Here is a 17,612-nt window from a genome sequence, read left to right as displayed (position 1 = left end):
ACAGAGAGGAAGCCACTGGGACATGCCATGGCACCCACCACCTGCATCACAGTGTAGGCCCATGTCCCTGGACGGCTGGTGCCTAGGCTGTGGGCTGGGTGCATCTCAATCTCCTCCCTGCTCCCCTTCAGTGCTGAGGGCCTGAGGAGGTGCCCCTTAAGCACTGGTCTCCTGATTACACTCAATGACTCTGGGTGGTTGTGGGTGGGAGACAGCATCAAATCCCTGCTGTCCTGGGCCCTGCCACAGTGAGACCCAGAGCAAACAGCTTTCGCCTTGATTGAAGACCAGGCTCTGCTGTTGACCAGCTACTGGCCTTGGTCAGGAAACTTACCGTCCCTCAGCCTCAGCTTCTGATTGCAAATGCAAAGACTATGTAGGATAATCTTCAGGACCCCTTTTGGAAACAGTGACAAGGACTTTTCTGGTCAAAGTAACTGAGTGATGGAGGTAGGAGATTGCTCTCACTAGGGGTGTTCCGGGAATATAAATCATTCGTTGAGGCCGCAGAGTTCTAATTGCTCGGGGCCAGCCCTTTCTCATCTATTGTTCCCAAGTTTTCCTGCATCCAGGAGACCAACATGCATGGACTCGGGACTTAGAGTTTTCTTATTCATGCCTCCTGATATTTTCACAATTCAAAAGGGGCTAACAAAAAGACACTAGTTATCAGAAATTCTAATCCATTTTTCAGCTCACAAGGGGCTCAAAGTTCCTCTACATGTAACAATATGGAACTTTGCTGAGACACACTTTGTCTTTTTTAAAATAGTATCTATTGTTCTGAATTTAATTTCAAAATTAAAATATGTTAAATATACATACAAACTTGAAAAACAGCTATGACAAAACATAATAAATAACATTTATTAGACATTAACCATATACTAGGAGCATTTAAAAGTTTTTTAAATTTTTAAATAATTATGGACTCACAAAAAGTTACAAAAAATAGTGCAGAGAGGTCCTGTGTACCCTTCTGCAAGTTTCCCTCAATGGTAAGGTCTTACCTAACGATAGCACAATATCCAAGCCAGGAAGTTGACACAGTGGGTATAATCCACAGACCTTATTCAGACTTACCTCGTTTTACATGCACTCGTGTGTATGTGTATGTGCGTATGTGTGTGTGTGTGTTTGTATGCAATTTTGTTGTATGTGTAGATTCACATGGCCACCACCACAATCAAGATATACAGCAGTTCCATCATCTCGAAGACCATTTGTGCTACCCTTTTATCGTCATCCTGTTTCCCTCCCTTCATCTCTAACCTCTGGCAACCGCTGGTCTGTTCTCCACCTCTATAATTTTGTCTTTTTGAGAATGTTCTATAAGTGGAATATACAAGTAGAAAAATAATATTAAATAACATTTACTGAGCACTCACTATGTGCCAAGAACTGTTTTTGATTCTGTGCAAGTATAAGCTTATTTGATCCTCTTCGGAACCCACTGTAATCGTCTCTTTTATTATTCTTACTTTACAGATGTGGAGACTGAGATCATCACCCAATTTTATGCAGCCAGTCACTGGCAGAGCTGAGAGGAAAATCAAGATCTGGCTCTAGACTCTGAGGTAGTAATTATCATATTATCTCTCTAAATTGAGTCAGCATAAATGTTTAAAAATTAAATACAGAAAAGCATAATTAAGAAAGATCAACAGTAGCCTTAGAAAACTTCAGTGGATTGGTGCCATACAGACCACATTCTCTAAGAACAGTACAATTAAGTTAGAAATCAACAACAAAAAGGGAACTGGAAAAATTCCACTTGTTTATACATTTTTAAAAAATTCCTTCAAAACAACTCATGGGTCAAACAAGGAAAGCCGAGAGTTTACTTCTAACAGCAGAGCAGTGGGTTCCCTAATGACATAGTGCACGGTGCAGGTGTTGATTGTTTCAAGGCTGAAAACAAATAAAGGTAATACTATCTCTTCCCCAGACTGAATCCATGAGGGCGGGGACCATGTTTCAGTCATGCCGATAGCCTCAGAGCCTCACCTCACAAGGTGTTAATAAATGCTTACTGAATGCATTTAAAAATAGACCCCCCTGGACACTGCCTATATTCCCTTGGATCCTAAAGCGCAGACAAAGCTGGAAGACTCTTTGAGCCATTGGAATCAAAAGCACACTGAAACCAAGATAGAGATGCATAGAAACAGCAAAAGGGGTGGCTATGCGTGTTAGGATCAGTGAGAGCACTTTGCTTTACATGGTGCCTTTAGACATCCAAAATCTCAGCAGAGAATGGGGCTTCAGAGGTCAGCACCTTTGAAATTTCTAATTTGGCACCTAGAAAATTGATGCTCAGGGTACTAAACTGATTTATCTAGGGTTGTTACAAGTTTGAGATAAGAATCTAGGTCTCCTGACTCCCCATAGAGAACTTTGTGCCAACAGAGTGGACCCTTGACATTGCCAGAGAATTTTTGCCTACGCTTTCAGGAATCCTCCAGTCGAAAACCCAGAAATGTTTGCAAAGGTTTTCGGGCTTTTACTGAAATCCCATTTAGAGAGAATCATGGTGTATTAATCCGGGTTGTCCAGAGAAATGGAATTGATAAGTTCTATATGTGGGGTGTGTATATGTGTTTGTGTGTGTGTATGTGTATTTGTATGGTTCTCCATATATTTAGGTAATATATACACACATATACACATATGTATATGTATATCGTATACACACATGTGTATATATATATATACATACACACCTAAATATATGGAGAACCATACATATCATATGGTTCCCAGGTTCTTCAGAGAAACAGGACCAATAAGATAGATATTTATGTGTGTGTGCTTGTATAGGATATACACATACTCACATATAATATATGATATATATATATATATATATATATATGGATATTTAGGAAGACATTTATTATGAGGAATTCACTCATGTGATTGCAGAGGTTGAAAAGTCCCGCAGTCTTGCCAACTACAAGCTGAAGACCCAGGAAAGCCAGTGGTACAGTTTGAAGGCCTGAGAGCCAGAGAGCTGATCTTGTAGATTCCAGCCTGAGTCTCAAGGCCTGAGAATCAGGAGTTGAGGGCAGGAGGAGATCAATGTCTCAGCTCAAAAGTCAGGCAGAGAGTGAATTCAACCTTCCTGCATTGTCTTTTTGTTCTATTCAGGCCCTTAATGGATTGGATGATGCCCATCCACGTGGGGAGGGCCATCTGCTTTCCTCAATTCACCAGTTCAAATAGCTGATCTCTTCCAAAAACACCCTCACAGACACATCCAGAAACGGTGTCCAAGCAGATATTTGAGCACCCCTTGGTCAAGCGAAGTTGACATATGAAATTATTCATTATACATATGTTGCCAATGCATGTCCTCACATCATGTTAACATTTTTTTCAAATTTTAATGATGTTTCCTCCCTCTTTAGATAAACATTTCACACAGAGACAGTATTTTATTTGTTTATTTATTTATTTTGAAACAGAATCTCACAGTGTCACCCAGGCTGGAGTGCAATGGTGTGATCTTGGCTCACTGCAACCTCTGCCTCCCGGGTTCACACGATTCTCCTGCTTCAGCCTCCTGAGTAGCTGGGATTACAAGGGCATACCACCATGCCTGGCCAATTTTTTGCATTTTTAGTAGAGATGGGGTTTCACTATGTTGGCCAGACTGGTCTGGAAATCCTGACTTCATGATCTGCCCACCTCGGCCTCCAAAAGTGCTGGGATTACAGGCGTGCCCGCCAGAGACAGTATTTTAATAAATTCCCAAGGTACTGCCTGTGCAGTGGAACATGCAAGCCACGGTGAGGTGCTGATGCAGGTTTCAGATAGGGGCACTCATGAGCTAATAGAGGCTCACAAACAAGCTCCGAATCTGTGTCTCACAAGCCATTGTGCACCAAATTTGGAAGATGTCAATGCCATATAACTTTTTTTAAACATTAGAGATGCTATAAAACACTGCAATGTTTTAAAAAATCAAATACATTCTTTAATCAAATAAATTCTAAATGTTTAACAATAGTAACTTGGAAAAAATGAAGGGCAGGGAGAGTGGGGCGAAGAGGATATGGAATTTTCATTTAATAGTTAATATATTTTTGTATCTTTTGAAATTTTACAATGAGATTATTACTTTAAAAACTGTGCCTAGGTTCTACTCCAGGGAAGACAGGAAAAAAAAAAAAGGAAAAAAAAAAAACTGGGCCTAGGGAATAGCTTAGTGGACAAATATGCATAGCCAGTAAGCCAGATTGTATGAGTCCAAATCCCAGAACTGTCACTTATTAATTATATGACCTCCAGTAAATCACTCAACCTTTCTGAGTCCCAGTTTCCTCTTATGTAAAATGGGGAAAATAATTATAGTATCCACCTCATAGGGTTCTTGTGTGTACTTAAATGAATTAATATATGTAAAGTACTTAGAAAAACTCATAGTGCATAGTGAGGACTTTATCACTATTACCTTTTATTATAATTAAGGTATATTAAATTAAGGTCCGCTCCTGCAACTAGTATTTAAGATGAGGAACTAGTCTGCTATTTCTTTGCCCAGCTTCTGATGCCTTGAGAATCAGCTTGAAGCTTTTGCTATTTCTTGCATCATACAAATTCTCTGGATAGAATGAGTTTGGTGTTGTCCCCTGACCAGCTTCCATCAATGGGTCCCCTTGGACATGGAAACCATTTTGGACTGAATCTTAAGAGTTTCTTCACCCACTCAGACTTCATTTAATTGCCTTTCAGGTCATGACACAGATTAAGTAACTGTTATGGCACCGGCACCAGCAGTTTCTACTTTATCATCACAGAGTTTACTCTTTACTGTAAATTATTTTCAAACTCCTTTTTTCCCCCTGCTTACCAGCATAAATCCACATTAAGATTTTTCTATCTTCCTATAGCATGAAAAATCTAGGTAGGAGATTTAAGGCAATTTGGTAGATATAGCCCGTAGGTGTCTGTGATCATTTGTCACATGCTGATGTACTACTGGAGACTTATAAGCATCAATGTATCTATTTCTTGTTCACATGTACCTTCATTAGGGAAAATAGTCCATAGAAGCTTTACTGACAATAAAAACTCATTAAAAATTTAATATTCCAACTCTTAATAACTTTTCAATATAAAACATTGTAAACTATTTCTCCATCTTCTCATCACACTTAATCCAGTAGGTTTCAATTGGGAGTGTACAAAAGAATACTCAATGGAGTGTTCTCCCTAGAGAACACTTTTGGATAATGGAGTGAAGGTCCTTTTCACACCTCCTACAGAGGGATCTAGATTTGCAAGGAGCTAAGCAGATTAGAATTCACGGCAAGTGTGTCATGGAAACAGCATTTTTAGACATCAGCCAATTTATGGGGAAAAGGAAGAGAGAGCATTGCGTTTAAATAGCACATTGTTGATATGCAAATAGGATTATGTAGTTCAGGCCTAAAACGATTTAGTAATTTCACATCCCCTCTAAGGCAAAACCTCAACTTTGCCAGGGTGTTAAAAACTCCATAATCCAGGTCCCATGTATCTTTCAGGCCTCAACTTCCATCACTCTTCTGTGTGATCCAGATGTCCTAAATGATATGGGGTCTCAAGAATGATTCTATGTCATTTCATTTTCTAAGTCTTTGCCCATGCTTTCCCCTCCTTAGGGAAAAGCATCCCTTTAAAAATTTTTTTTTATTTAGCTGCCAATTGGTCATCCTGTAAGGGTTTATTCACATACCACTCCTTCTGTGGAAGCCTTATTGACTTCCCTACCTGCTGTGACAATGCATGTTTTCCAAAGACGATCACATTGGTATCTCCCGACTTGCATCTTCTTACAACATAGCTTTGACTTTCCTCCTAACCAAATGTGGGGTCTATGCTCCTTTACCTTGAATCTGGGCAATGGTGAAAGTGTTGCCTTGTGACTTTTGAGGGTAGCTCATAAAAGGAAGCCCAGCTTCTGCCTGATTCTCTTGTGACACCAGCCCTTGGAACTCAGCCAGCATCCTGTGAGGAAGCCCAGGCTCCATAGAAAGGCCGTGTGTAGATGTTTTGGCCCATAGACCTAGCTGTGGTCCCATCTCACAGGCAGCATCAACCTCCAGACATAGGAATGAATGAGCCTTCATATAATTTTTCCAAGAAGACCTAGTTTGTTGTTGTTTTAATTGGAGAATGGTATTAGGAACCCAGATGTGTGTGGTAGGTGTGCTCATTGTTACTGGGGTGGGTCATGTTTAAAGAAATATTCACTCTGGCCAGGCACAGTGGCTCATGCCTGTAATCCCAGCACTTGGGGAGGCTGACGTGGGTGGATCACGACGTCAGGAATTCGAGACCAGCCTGGCCAACATGGCGAAACCCCATCTCTACTAAAAATACAAAAATTAGCCAGGTGTGCTGGTGCACGTCTGTGATCCCAGCTACTCAGGAGGCTGAGGCAGGAGAATCGCTTGAAATCAGGAGACAGAGGCTGCAGTGAGCCGAGATCACGCCATTGCACTCCAGCTTGCTTGACATAGTGAGACTCTGTCCCAAGAAAAAAAAAGAAAAGAAATATTCACTCTGCGTGAGATGAAGTGAGGCATGCATTGGTTCTTCATGTGCTCCCACTCTATATCCAAATTTAACTATAATTGTTCTGGCTTGTAGTTGTGGCCATTTTCTTGTTTCACTAACAAGGGATCTTTCTGTTTTAAAATTCTTTTTATTCTGGTCAGTGGGTTTTCTTGTAGAATTCTCTCTTCCCAAGCTTTACTTATATTTACCTTGGGACTTTGCAAGAAATGTAGTTTTTTAACTATAGTGTCAATAAGCATATATCAAGAAAGCTCAAATTTACTGAGAAATATAAAGATCTGCATCTCATATGCTTTGTTTTACATCTCATGTAAAACATCTTCGTTTAACATATTTGTTTTACATCTCATGTAAGATCTGCATCTCATATGCTTTGTTTTACTATAAAACCTACCTGCCTTATCCTTGGGAGTAAGAAAGCATTTTTATGGTGTGTAGATCTGCTCTTTCCAATTGTTTGACAACTGAGGAAATAAATTGAAGTGTTTCTAGCATATTTAACTTAACTCTAAGCAAAGCCTGATCATTTTGGGCCTGTGACTCCTATTGACTGTGTATCTTCTGGTTCCAATGTCAGAGCTAAGTGGTCTGTTTAAATCTTTACTGGGGGCTTTTAACTGCCCGTTTATGCAATATCTATGTAATGTTTGTCCAATTTTATGCACTTGAACAATTTTATCTTGATTTTTGGATAAGAAAAAGGGTAAAGTCAGTATCCAGCCTTAAGGGTAAATACAATACTAACGAGTGTATTAGTCCTTTCCCTTCTCACTCCCATGTAAATTGAAGTACATAGTCAATTCTGGGAATGTAGTCTCCAAGGAAGTTAACTGAGCTAAGTGTTGGGGCCAAACAGCCTTTCTGACTGCTCATCAAGGAATCCCTGTCAGTCTTTGGAAGGTGACCTGTTTCCTAAAGATAGATACTCAAGGTAAAATTCGTTCTATTTATCGTGAGAGACTTGCCTCAGGAATGGACTCAGCTTTAATGGGTCCTTTCCTTGTGTGAATTGGTGTCTCCTGGAAAGCCCTGGAACTACAAATGTTCTACTGGGTAAATGTGTGTTTAAAAGGAAAGATATATATTTTTAAAAGTCTGCCCAGGATATTGACCCCAGCCTTGTCATTTTTAGAATGGATGCTTTAAAAGCCAGCACAATCTATCCCATGCTCCCTTTTCACCCTGCCTTGATGGCTAGGAGTGTCCCAGAGAGGAGTCATGGCTGTTTTTGTGTGTGTTGAGCCTCAGCTCAACAGAAACTAGCAGGTTCTCTGAGTATAGCTAAGGAACTCTGATGAAGGCCCTCAGCCTCTTGGACAGAAGCAGCATAGGCTGTACCTGCTGAAAGTGTCCCCAGACCCTCTATATTCTTCCTTCCTAACTCAACCCCCATCTTTTTTTTTCCTCCCTTGCATGGAGCACACCCTATTTCCATCTGTCTTTTTATTTATTTACATCCCATAAGAGATTCGTCACCAAATCTCCACCTAGGATCATAAGGCCCGGAAAAAAAGGATAAGTAGATATGGTCACTCTTAATACAGATTCCAGAGCCTTTGGGGTGCTGGGAAGCACGGTGCACCGAATTTGGGCCCTTGGACACCAGCAGAAACAGAATGTCACTTGCCTGCAGTTGCTCTGGTTGCTGCCAATTAATAAAAGGGCAGCGTGAAATCTTCCTGGGAAGATTCCACTATGTGCCACTACTAGAGAGCCATGGACTGCTCTGTGTGGCCTCCCCTGAGATTCAGAGGTCAGCTCCCACCCAAAGAGTGGGAGCTTGGACCATGCTGTCGCCAAGTGCTACATCCCGGGGATGGAGAGGCCTTCCTAATATCTCTTGAAAATACTCCCCAGGGGATCTTGGATTCGCCCTATAGCATCGTCTATGGTTCTTTGAATTGAGGAGACACAGGAGAAGATAGGACACACCTTGCATTTGTCCTGGATCTATTTCCTGGTAAAGAAATACTACAAACCACTAGCTCATTTTACTCGACCTTCTTTTTTTGTTTTTCATTTTTGGCCTCCAGTAGCCTGTGGGACAACATATCCCATCAGTAACAATGGCTGGCAATAGAAGGGATTCTTCCCAGGACTGGAGTAGGTGGAGAGCAAATTTGTCTCCTCAAGAACATGTATTGAAATCTCTGAGGCAGGGGTGTATACAGTTTTCAGAACTCCCCAGGTGATTTTGATGTACACACCTTTTCAACTCTTCATTACTTTGTCATTTTAAGCTCCACACTGGCATTTCTTACATTACTCTAATAAGTAAAATTGAATAATAAATATTTTACAAAGCTCTTCATTAACCTGCATTCCAAATTGAAGGGGAGAAGTGATTCTTTTTTCCATCCCCTCCCCCTTGCTGATTTGTTTGCAGAATACAGGTGCTCAGTATTTTATTTTATAAAGAAATAACAATTTCTTTATTTGAAAAAGTATTGCCTAGACAAAATATGTATAATGAAGCTGCCAGACTGTGATGTGGCCACAGCTGTACACAGTATACATTTGTGAGCTCTTAAATCGTGGGTTCTGGAATAAGATAGTTTCATTCGCGGAAAACTGAAGTAGTTATTGTGCTTACCGATTGTATGAAAAGTGAAAACAGTGCTGTTATACAGAAAGATGAATTCTACTGGTCTCTGCTTAGAAAGCTGCTATGCTAAATTAAACCTGATACTAGGCCTAAGGGGATTGCATCATTTGAGGAAAAAAAAAAATACAGGTAAACCCTGACAATTCTCATCCTCTTTCTGTTTTTCCTTTATTGCCATTTGTTCTGGGAACAAGGGTATACTATTTCTCAGAGGTTCTTTCCTGGCACGAGGGTCTAGGCCAGGCCATAAGCTCATCTTAGCTTCGTTCATTTCCTGGCCATTCATGGATCCCTCTGTCTCACCTGGTCTGGTAACTGGCTTCTAAGGGAATCCCCAGTGAGGTTTGAGCTACCCTATCCTGAGAGCCTGGGCCAGTAATTTTCCATTTCCAGGCCTCAGTTGTTTTAATTCAATGTCAAGAAATTTTGGTTAAGAAATGAAGAGTTCAAGAAATAAACCAGATTTTTAAAAATAAAAGAGATCTTCTAGAGCTATCAGTCAATGCTTCAAAGACAATTGTGTCCTTTCTGAGGTCTTTAGCACAAAGCCACTAGAGTAACACTTTCATTTAAAGAGAGAATCCAGTGACATTGTCCCTGACTTCACACTTCCTGAAAACCACTTGGCAACTCAACACCAAGAGCTTCCGGTTCTTAGCAACCTGTTTCACTTCTTGAAGCTCTTTACTGTTGGAACTCTGCATGTCTAGGGATCCAGACTTCCGGGTTAAAGAATCGTAAGATGATTACAGCTGGAAGTTGGACCAAAGGTAGGGTAAGCAGCCATATGCCTGGTCTTTTTCATGCTCAAGGCAGCCTCCCTTCAGGTAACCGTGTCTTCACTTGGATTATCAAATTTGAAGTCAGATTCCCCTCTGGTTTCTAAAGAATTTGAATTGGGCATCACAGAGCTACAGATGCTCTCTTTCTCCAGCTCAGCAGCAATGGAGGCAGCAGGAGCCTGCAGCACAGAACAAACTCATTACCCCAGCAGCCACCTTAGCCTGGCTTGGGACCAGGAACTGAATATGGGCTCTAACAGTTCTATGACGCTATGAATCTGAAATGTTATTACTGTGTTTTGCATGGCATATGAAATTACATTCTAGCTCACCAACTGGTCTAAGATTGCCCTGGGCAAAGAGATGTTACTTCTCACTCAATTCCCTGTTAGGAGCACAATAGTACTAAAATAAATAAACAAATGAGCTTGGTTTCAGAAGGCCTAGATCTGAATCTTGGATGAGCCACTTAGGGGTTGCATAAAATTCAGTTTCCTGATCTGATCTGCCTTGGCCAGCACACGGGTCAAGCAGTTTGTGCTAGGCACATGATAAGTGATGGTCACAGCATATCAGAGGGTGTGGAAGCAGCAGGCTCTGCCTTTCCCTGTCCCTCATTTCTCCTTGACTTCCTAGGGTGTCGTAGTTACCATAGCACATGATGTGGAGAATGCTAGAAGAGCAGTTGGGTGAAGCAGGGCCACAAAATAGTCCTTGCCTCCTGGAGACCTCTGGAAATCCAGATGAGTGTGGTCTGAGGTTGGGCCTCCCACTGTGCTTGCTCCTCTCAGGCCTACCCAGCGCTGCCTCTGAAGCCTAACTCCGGGCCCTGAAACTCCCCCTTGGGGCTTCCCTTCTCCCCAGTCCTCGCTCTTGGTGCCCTGCCTGGCTACCATGGTAACAGGTTCCAGGGTAACAGAGGAGGGAGCTGGGTCCTGTTTCCTCCCAGTCCTGCCGATGAGGATTCTGACCGTAGACACTGAATTGTCCCGCACCTATCCGTGCTCTTTCTGTGTTCTCACCGGGGCTGAGCTCGAACTGCCACCTCTGCCAGCAGGACCATGTGTACCAGCTTGACTACTTGTGAGTGGAAGAAAGTCTTCTATGAGAAGATGGAGGTGGCAAAGCCAGCGGACAGCTGGGAGCTCATCATAGACCCCAAGCTCAAGCCCAGTGAGCTGGCCCCCGGCTGGAAGCAGTACCTGGAGCAGCACGCCTCAGGCAGGTGAGAGGCTCAGTGGGGAGGGACCTTGCAGACAGCCCCTGGGTCACAGCTGTGGGGTACTTTCCAAGGAGAGACAGAGCCCAGTCCCGGGGGCAGGCTTATTCTGGTGTCAGCTCAGATGGGGAAAAAGACAAAGAACAGCCGGCTGGGTCACAGAGTTCTTGCTTTTAATCCTAGCAATACCACTAACTCCCTGGGTGACCCTGAGCAAGTTATGTTCCATCTTTGGGTCTTAGTTGTCCACATTAAATGAAGAGCTCTAATATCATCTACGTCCCTGCAATCTCTGACATTTAGGGTGAGTTGGAACTGAAGGAAGGAGGCCATGAGATCCATTGGGGAAAGTTTTAATCTAGGAGTTGGGGGGATGTGGGGGGTACAGCTATGCTCTGGTCCTAGATATGTTTAGTGAATTAATCCAATTTGATCTGAATACATAAACATTTATTGACCGCCTGCTATGTGCTATGAACTGGCTTTATATAGCTAAGTAGCCCTGTAAACTTGGCAAGTCTGTTTCCCTTTCTGGCTCTCAGTTTTTATATTTACAAAATGAGGAGGTTGGTCTTAGATAATCGATCCAATCCACTCTAGCTCTATTATCTATGTACCTGTGATAGAAAGATTTAACTTTGAGCAAAACTTTCTTTAGGAACTTAGAGCCAAGGGTCCCACTCTTTATAGGAGCTGCACATCTACCACAGGGCAAAGAGTCCTCGAGGCCTAGGGGACGAGGCCGTCTAAGTCCACATGCCTTTCCTCCTTTTAGATCATGACTGGGGACTGGGACTACAGAAAGCCCTCCCCAAACTACCTCAAGTCCATCTGTAGGGTCTGTGCAGGCCTTTTTCCTGTGTCCTTGGATTCAAGAGAGGCCAGTAAGTGGCTGTGCTCTGGAGATGTAGCCAGAACATGGACACAAAGGCTGGGTTGTTCACGTGTATGTGTGTGAAGCTTCTCATGGTGCAGAATGGTGCTGAGGGTGGGAACAGAGGAGGCAAGATGTGGGTAGGGAGCTTACGTTTGTACTCTTGTCCCAAGACCTGGAATTATTGGAGTAAACCTGCCTTGTGAAAAAAAGACAGAAAACCAGAGGTTGGCTTATTCATGTCAGTTCCATCAACTCAAGAAGCATCTATTGGGTACCTGTTATGTGCTGAGCACTGGCTCTGCCTCTAACTAGCTGTGTGTACATGGATGCCTCTCTTACTATCTGTGCTTCTGTCTCTTCTCAGTGAAATAAAGGGCTGACTAGATGCTTCTTAAGCTCGCCTGCCCCCAGATCTGATATTTTTGAATTTAAGATGTGAGGCCTAACTTGATGTAGGTGAAGCAATTCTGGGTTGGCTTGATGTGAAAAGGTGTAGAAGGAGACTGAAAACATAAAGCATTTGAACTGCCTGGTGGAAGAGGTGCAGACGCCTGGAAACTTGAGTGCCCAGGATCCAGAGTTTCGGGCCTGAGCTCAGCAAGCTCATGTCTCCTCTTGCTTCAGGGGTCAGCTCCTCTTACTCCTGGCTGGTGACTTGTGGCTCCCAGCTGGCCTCAGGAAGAGCTGAAGAACTGCTGCCCATGAGCTTATTTGTGCACAGGCTCACTCAGTCTCTAAACAGGCAGATGCCCTGCAGCTCTCACCCAGCACTGGGGGCGGGGAACCTCTCCTGGTTCAGTACCAACTAGGTTCCTCTGACCTGCCAACCCCACCTTGGGCCATTCTGGGTACTGTTCTATGCTCATGTGATCAGGCTTTCAGGGGTCAGAGCCAGGCTTGGCCTCACCTCTATCCCACAGCCTGGGTTGAGTGGTGCTTGGCATATGGGAGGTGTTGAATGGTGTCTGTTGGATTGAATTGAGTTCCTAATCAGAAGTCCTTCAAGGCCATCATACAATGGATCCAGAAAGGGCCAGTGATGAGGGCAGGGTCAGCCCAGTGGACATCTGACTGCCTGTGAAGCCTCTATAACAGAGGCCTGGAAGAGGCTCATCTCAGGGAAGGAAAGAACTGCCCTGGAGGTCGGGAGCGCTGCATCACTGAAGGTGTGCAGGCAGTGGTGGGGGTGGAGTGAGTGGGGCTTGCCTAGATGAGCCCTACCTAGTGGTGGGGGTGGAGTGAGTGGGGCTTGCCTAGATGAGCCCCAGGCTACCACCCACCATACTTCCTGAGGCTGGGACTCTAGAAAGCCCAGGTCACGCCAAGTGGCCTCTGTGCATGTAAGAGAGAGAGAGAAAATGTGTGTGTGTGTGTGTGTGTGTGTGTGTGTGTGTGTGTGTGTGTGTGGAGTGGCAATGGGAATGAGTACCCTCTTTTCCAGTCCCCACTGCAGGGCTAGAGTGGGATCTAGAGAACACTTGTCAAGAGACTGGGGAGTGTTCTTTGTGAAGATGTAGTAACTAAACTTGCTAGTTCCTCCTAAAAGCCAGTTGATCCTACCCATCTACCGGTCTGTCCATCCCATCATTCTCAGTGGTTTACTGAGGACCTGCAGTGTGCCAGAGTCTGTGCTTGGCACAGTTAGAGGCGTCTCTTCTCCCCAGAGTAAGCAAGATGCATGAGTTAGATGGTGTATGTCATCCTTCTTATTAGAGTCGCAGGAGGTCACAGAGGAAGGACCCTTACTGGACCCCAACACACTACATTTCACAAATGAGAAATGAAGCCCAGAGAGGGGGGAATGACCCTGCACAGCGCCCAGGTGCAAGCCTTGAGTGCATCGGGCTGGGGGACAGCTGAGACCGCAGGAGGCACGCTCTAGAGCACTGCTGGATGCCAGATGGCTCTGGCACTGGCTCCTGAGGATGCTGCTCGGGTCCCAGGGATGCTCACCAGGAGGAGGCGAGAGCAGGCCGGCCTTGGAGTGCTAATGAATCCACAGGGCAGTAAACACTGCCTCCATCTCCAAGCACGGGCACACAGGCTTTTTTTTCCCTCTCAGAGCTTCTCAGGGCAGGCTTCTCTGGGATGCCCACCTTCTCCACCCCTCCTTCTCCTCCCGGCAGGTTCCACTGCTCCTGGTGCTGGCACACCTGGCAGTCTGCCCACGTGGTCATCCTCTTCCATATGCATCTGGACCGTGCCCGGCGGATGGGCTCGGTGCGCATGCGCGTCTTCAAGCAGCTGTGCTATGAGTGCGGCACGGCGCGGCTGGACGAGTCCAGCATGCTGGAGGAGAACATCGAGGGCCTGGTGGACAACCTCATCACCAGCCTGCGCGAGCAGTGCTACGAGGAGGATGGTGGCCAGTACCGCATCCACGTGGCCAGCCGCCCGGACAGCGGGCCGCATCGTGCAGAGTTCTGTGAGGCCTGCCAGGAGGGCATCGTGCACTGGAAGCCCAGCGAGAAGCTGCTGGTGGAGGAGGTGACTACCTACACCTCTGAAGCCTCCAAGCCGAGGGCCCAGGCGGGATCCGGCTACAACTTCTTGTCTCTTCGCTGGTGCCTCTTCTGGGCCTCTCTCTGCCTGCTCGTTGTCTACCTGCAGTTCTCCTTCCGCAGTCCTGTCTTCTTTTAGTGGAGCTGGTTAAGGGTGGGAGAGGGCACATGGGCTTGAGAGTGGGGATGACACAGTCTGGACTTGATCCTGCTACAGATTCAACATATGACTGGACAATCCGGTCACCTCTCTGAGACTCAGTTTATGCATCTGCAGAATGAGAGGATTGCATTAGAAGATATGTAATGATTCTTTCACTGGATGTGACAATAATGGGGGGAAGGGGAAAAGGGTGTAATAAAGGTTTTAGAGCTTGCCAGGCTTGGTGCTAGTACTAAGTCAACAGGGAGGGACCTGCTTCCTTTCCCTCCTCCACCTCCATCTCTACCTCTCCTTATGCTTCATTTCCGTATATCATCCCCCATTATAACCCCATTAGGTTCTGTGTTAATCCTGCCTCGTCCTTAAGCTCACCTTCAGCTGCCTCTGCCCATCCTGCCTTGCTTCTTTTGGAGAGGGCAGTGGCCCCATTCAATGCTTAGGGACAAGGTACCTGGTCCTCTCCTGGAGAGCCTGCTCCCGTCATTCTGAAACTTAGTTTTTTTACTCTGGTGCTAGGGTCTGCTTGGCTGGAATTGTCTGGAGCTGCACTGTCCAATATGTTGGCCACTAGCCATATGTGGATATTTCAATTTAAATTAATTAGAATGGAATAACATTAACAATTCAGTTCCTCAGTCACACCAGCCACATATCAAGTGCACAGTACCCTTATGTGGCCAGTGGCTAACATATTGCAATGTACAGATACAGAACGTCATTACAGAAATTTCTGTTGGTGAACTCCAGTCCAGAACTTGAAATTCCCACTTAAATGTATGTGGACTTATACCACCAAGAGGTGGGTGCAGGTTTAAAGGTGCAGCATGAAGCCATCTGGGGCAGGTAAAGGTGGTGTGGGGTGCGGTAAAGGTAGATAAATACCATAAATAGATTATCTCTGTGCTCCTGCCTCTCTTGAGTAGCATCTGCAGGTCCTAGTGTTGTCTTACCTTATTTCCTGAGAGGATATGGAAAGTGGGTCTGGGCTGGGTGCGGCGACTCACGCCTGTAATCCCAGCACTTTGGGAGGCTGAGGCAGGCAGATCACGAGGTCAGGAGATAGAGACCATCTTGGCCAACATGGTGAAACCCTGCCTCTACTAAAAACACAAAAATTAGTTGGGCATGATGGCCATCATGGTGAAACCCCATCTCTACTAAAAATACAGAAATTAGCTGGGCGTGGTGGTGCACACCTGTAGTCCCAGCTACCTGGGAGACTGAGGCAGGAGAATTGCTTGAACCTGGGAGGCGGAGATTGTAGTGAGCCAAGATCGTGCCACTGCACTCCAGCCTGGGTGACAGAGCAAGACTCTGTCTTAGCAGCGGGGGTGGGGGAAGAAAGTGGGTCTGGTCAACTGGGTCTGGGAAAGAAAGTAGACCATAGGGCTGGGGTGCCAATTGCCAGTTGCTTACAGCCCCTTTTTAGGGTTCAGAGACCTTAAATGCCACAGTTGTGTCTTTTTTTTTTTTTTAAGACATGGTCTCGTTCTGTTGCTCAGGCTGGAGTTCAGTAGCGCCATCACAGCTAACTGCAGCTTTGAACTCTCAGGCTCAAGTGATCCCTCACCTCAGCCTCACAAGCGGTGGATCATACACACATTTTTTTTTTTTTTTTTTTTTTTTTGGTGCAGTGGCACGATCTCGACTCACTGCAACCTCCACCTCCCAGGTTCAAGTGATTCTCCTGCCTCAGTCTCCAGAGTAGCTGGGACTACAGGTGTGCGCCACCATGCCTGGCTAATTTTTTGTGTTTTTAGTAGAAACAGGGTTTCACCCTGTTGGCCAGGCTGGTCTTGAACTCCTGACTTCAAGCAATTCGCCCACCTTGGCCTCCCAAAGTGCTGGGATTACAGACGTGAGCCACCACCCATAACCCATACACATGTTTTAAAGTGTGTTTATACATTCCTGTGCTCAGCAGAGATGTGGTAGGACACACTAGCTACCCATGATGCAGGGAGATGCTCCTCTTTCATTATGTATGAAAATACATTGTGGCAAATTTGATAGCCATCTTAGTTCCTGGCGATGGTGAGAGAAGGGGCAGATGAGGCAGATCTGCAGATGTGGATCTTCCAGGTGAGAGCAGGGTTGTGTGTCTCCATGCAGGGGAGGTCATGCCCAAGGGGAGGTGTGAGCAAGTGGAGGCAGACAGCACCTGTCCCCCAGCACCTTCCCCTCTGGCTAGTCCATGGGACCACCCCTTCAGGGTAAATGCATTTGCTGTTCCCATTCCCTCAGGCATAGCTGTGAGGCGGGCAGTTTGACTCATGAGCTGGGTTCAGATGACACTGTGTTGATCACTGTCTGGAACTGGAAACAGAAATTCTCCTATTCACACCCTCAATTGTCCCGACATTCACATCTTTCTATAGCCCACCTTTAGAGCCCCCAAGTGGGGCCTGAGAGCTGAAGGTGAGGTTCAGGGATGGAGTGTTTGGTTAGATGTGTTCTCAGAGAGGGGCAGCTTTGAGCACTGCGCCCCACCTGCTGTCTGTCTCCGCAGGCTGGCTTTACTCAGCACTGGCAAAGAAATCCTGGTGGCTTGTCAGATTTCTCTGTGGACCTGCAAGAGCAAAGAACTAGGCAATCTGGAAGAACCTCTGCCTTTATTTGGTTGGGTTCAGCAAAAGAGTACAAGAAGAGCATCAGGCTGGAGTGGTTGTAAATTAGCAGGAACATGAGGTTCTGGATTCACTTTCGTCAGCTGCAGATGGTGCTCAGCAGGGCCGGTGCAGGGTGTGTGACCCTCGGGGCCATTGCCTAGCTGTGGATGCATGGTGTTTCTGGGAAAATGGATGTCAAGGAGCCCAGGAGTCAAGTGATCTCCAGAGAACTTGGCCAACCCTGGGAATCTTAAGGAACACGAAGGGACGGGATTGGGATGAAGTGGCG

The 17,612-nt window shown here is 45.3% G+C and overlaps 1 protein-coding gene and 1 long non-coding RNA gene across 2 annotated transcripts in view; one reads left to right on the top strand and one right to left on the bottom strand.

The window, feature by feature from the left end:
• LOC134758123 (uncharacterized) overlaps positions 1–10,777 on the bottom strand; it is a 30,208-nt gene extending 19,431 nt beyond the window's left edge. Inside the window, exon 1 of the long non-coding RNA XR_010133026.1 lies at positions 10,605–10,777. This is a non-coding gene — a long non-coding RNA (uncharacterized lncRNA). The remainder of the gene's footprint in view (positions 1–10,604) is intronic.
• On the top strand, positions 10,587–14,929 carry RTP2 (receptor transporter protein 2). Its single transcript, XM_004038189.5, has 2 exons — positions 10,587–11,179; positions 14,177–14,929. The coding sequence occupies exons 1-2, from the start codon at positions 11,016–11,018 to the stop codon at positions 14,688–14,690; spliced, it is 678 nt and encodes a 225-aa protein (XP_004038237.1). The 5' UTR covers positions 10,587–11,015; the 3' UTR covers positions 14,691–14,929.
• Positions 14,930–17,612: the final 2,683 nt, after the last annotated feature.

Source organism: Gorilla gorilla, chromosome 2 (genome assembly GCF_029281585.2).
Source record: "Gorilla gorilla gorilla isolate KB3781 chromosome 2, NHGRI_mGorGor1-v2.1_pri, whole genome shotgun sequence".
In the NCBI taxonomy this organism is placed as follows: domain Eukaryota; kingdom Metazoa; phylum Chordata; class Mammalia; order Primates; family Hominidae; genus Gorilla; species Gorilla gorilla.
This window is presented reverse-complemented; position numbering and strand designations above follow the sequence as displayed.

Excerpts from the sequence above, each read along its gene's own strand:
- RTP2 (XM_004038189.5), top strand. The coding sequence starts at position 11,016 with ATGTGTACCAGCTTGACTACTTGTGAGTGGAAGAAAGTCTTCTATGAG. Across the intron at positions 11,180-14,176 it reads GAGCAGCACGCCTCAGGCAG|GTTCCACTGCTCCTGGTGCT; the intron begins GTGAGAGGCTCA and ends TCCTCCCGGCAG.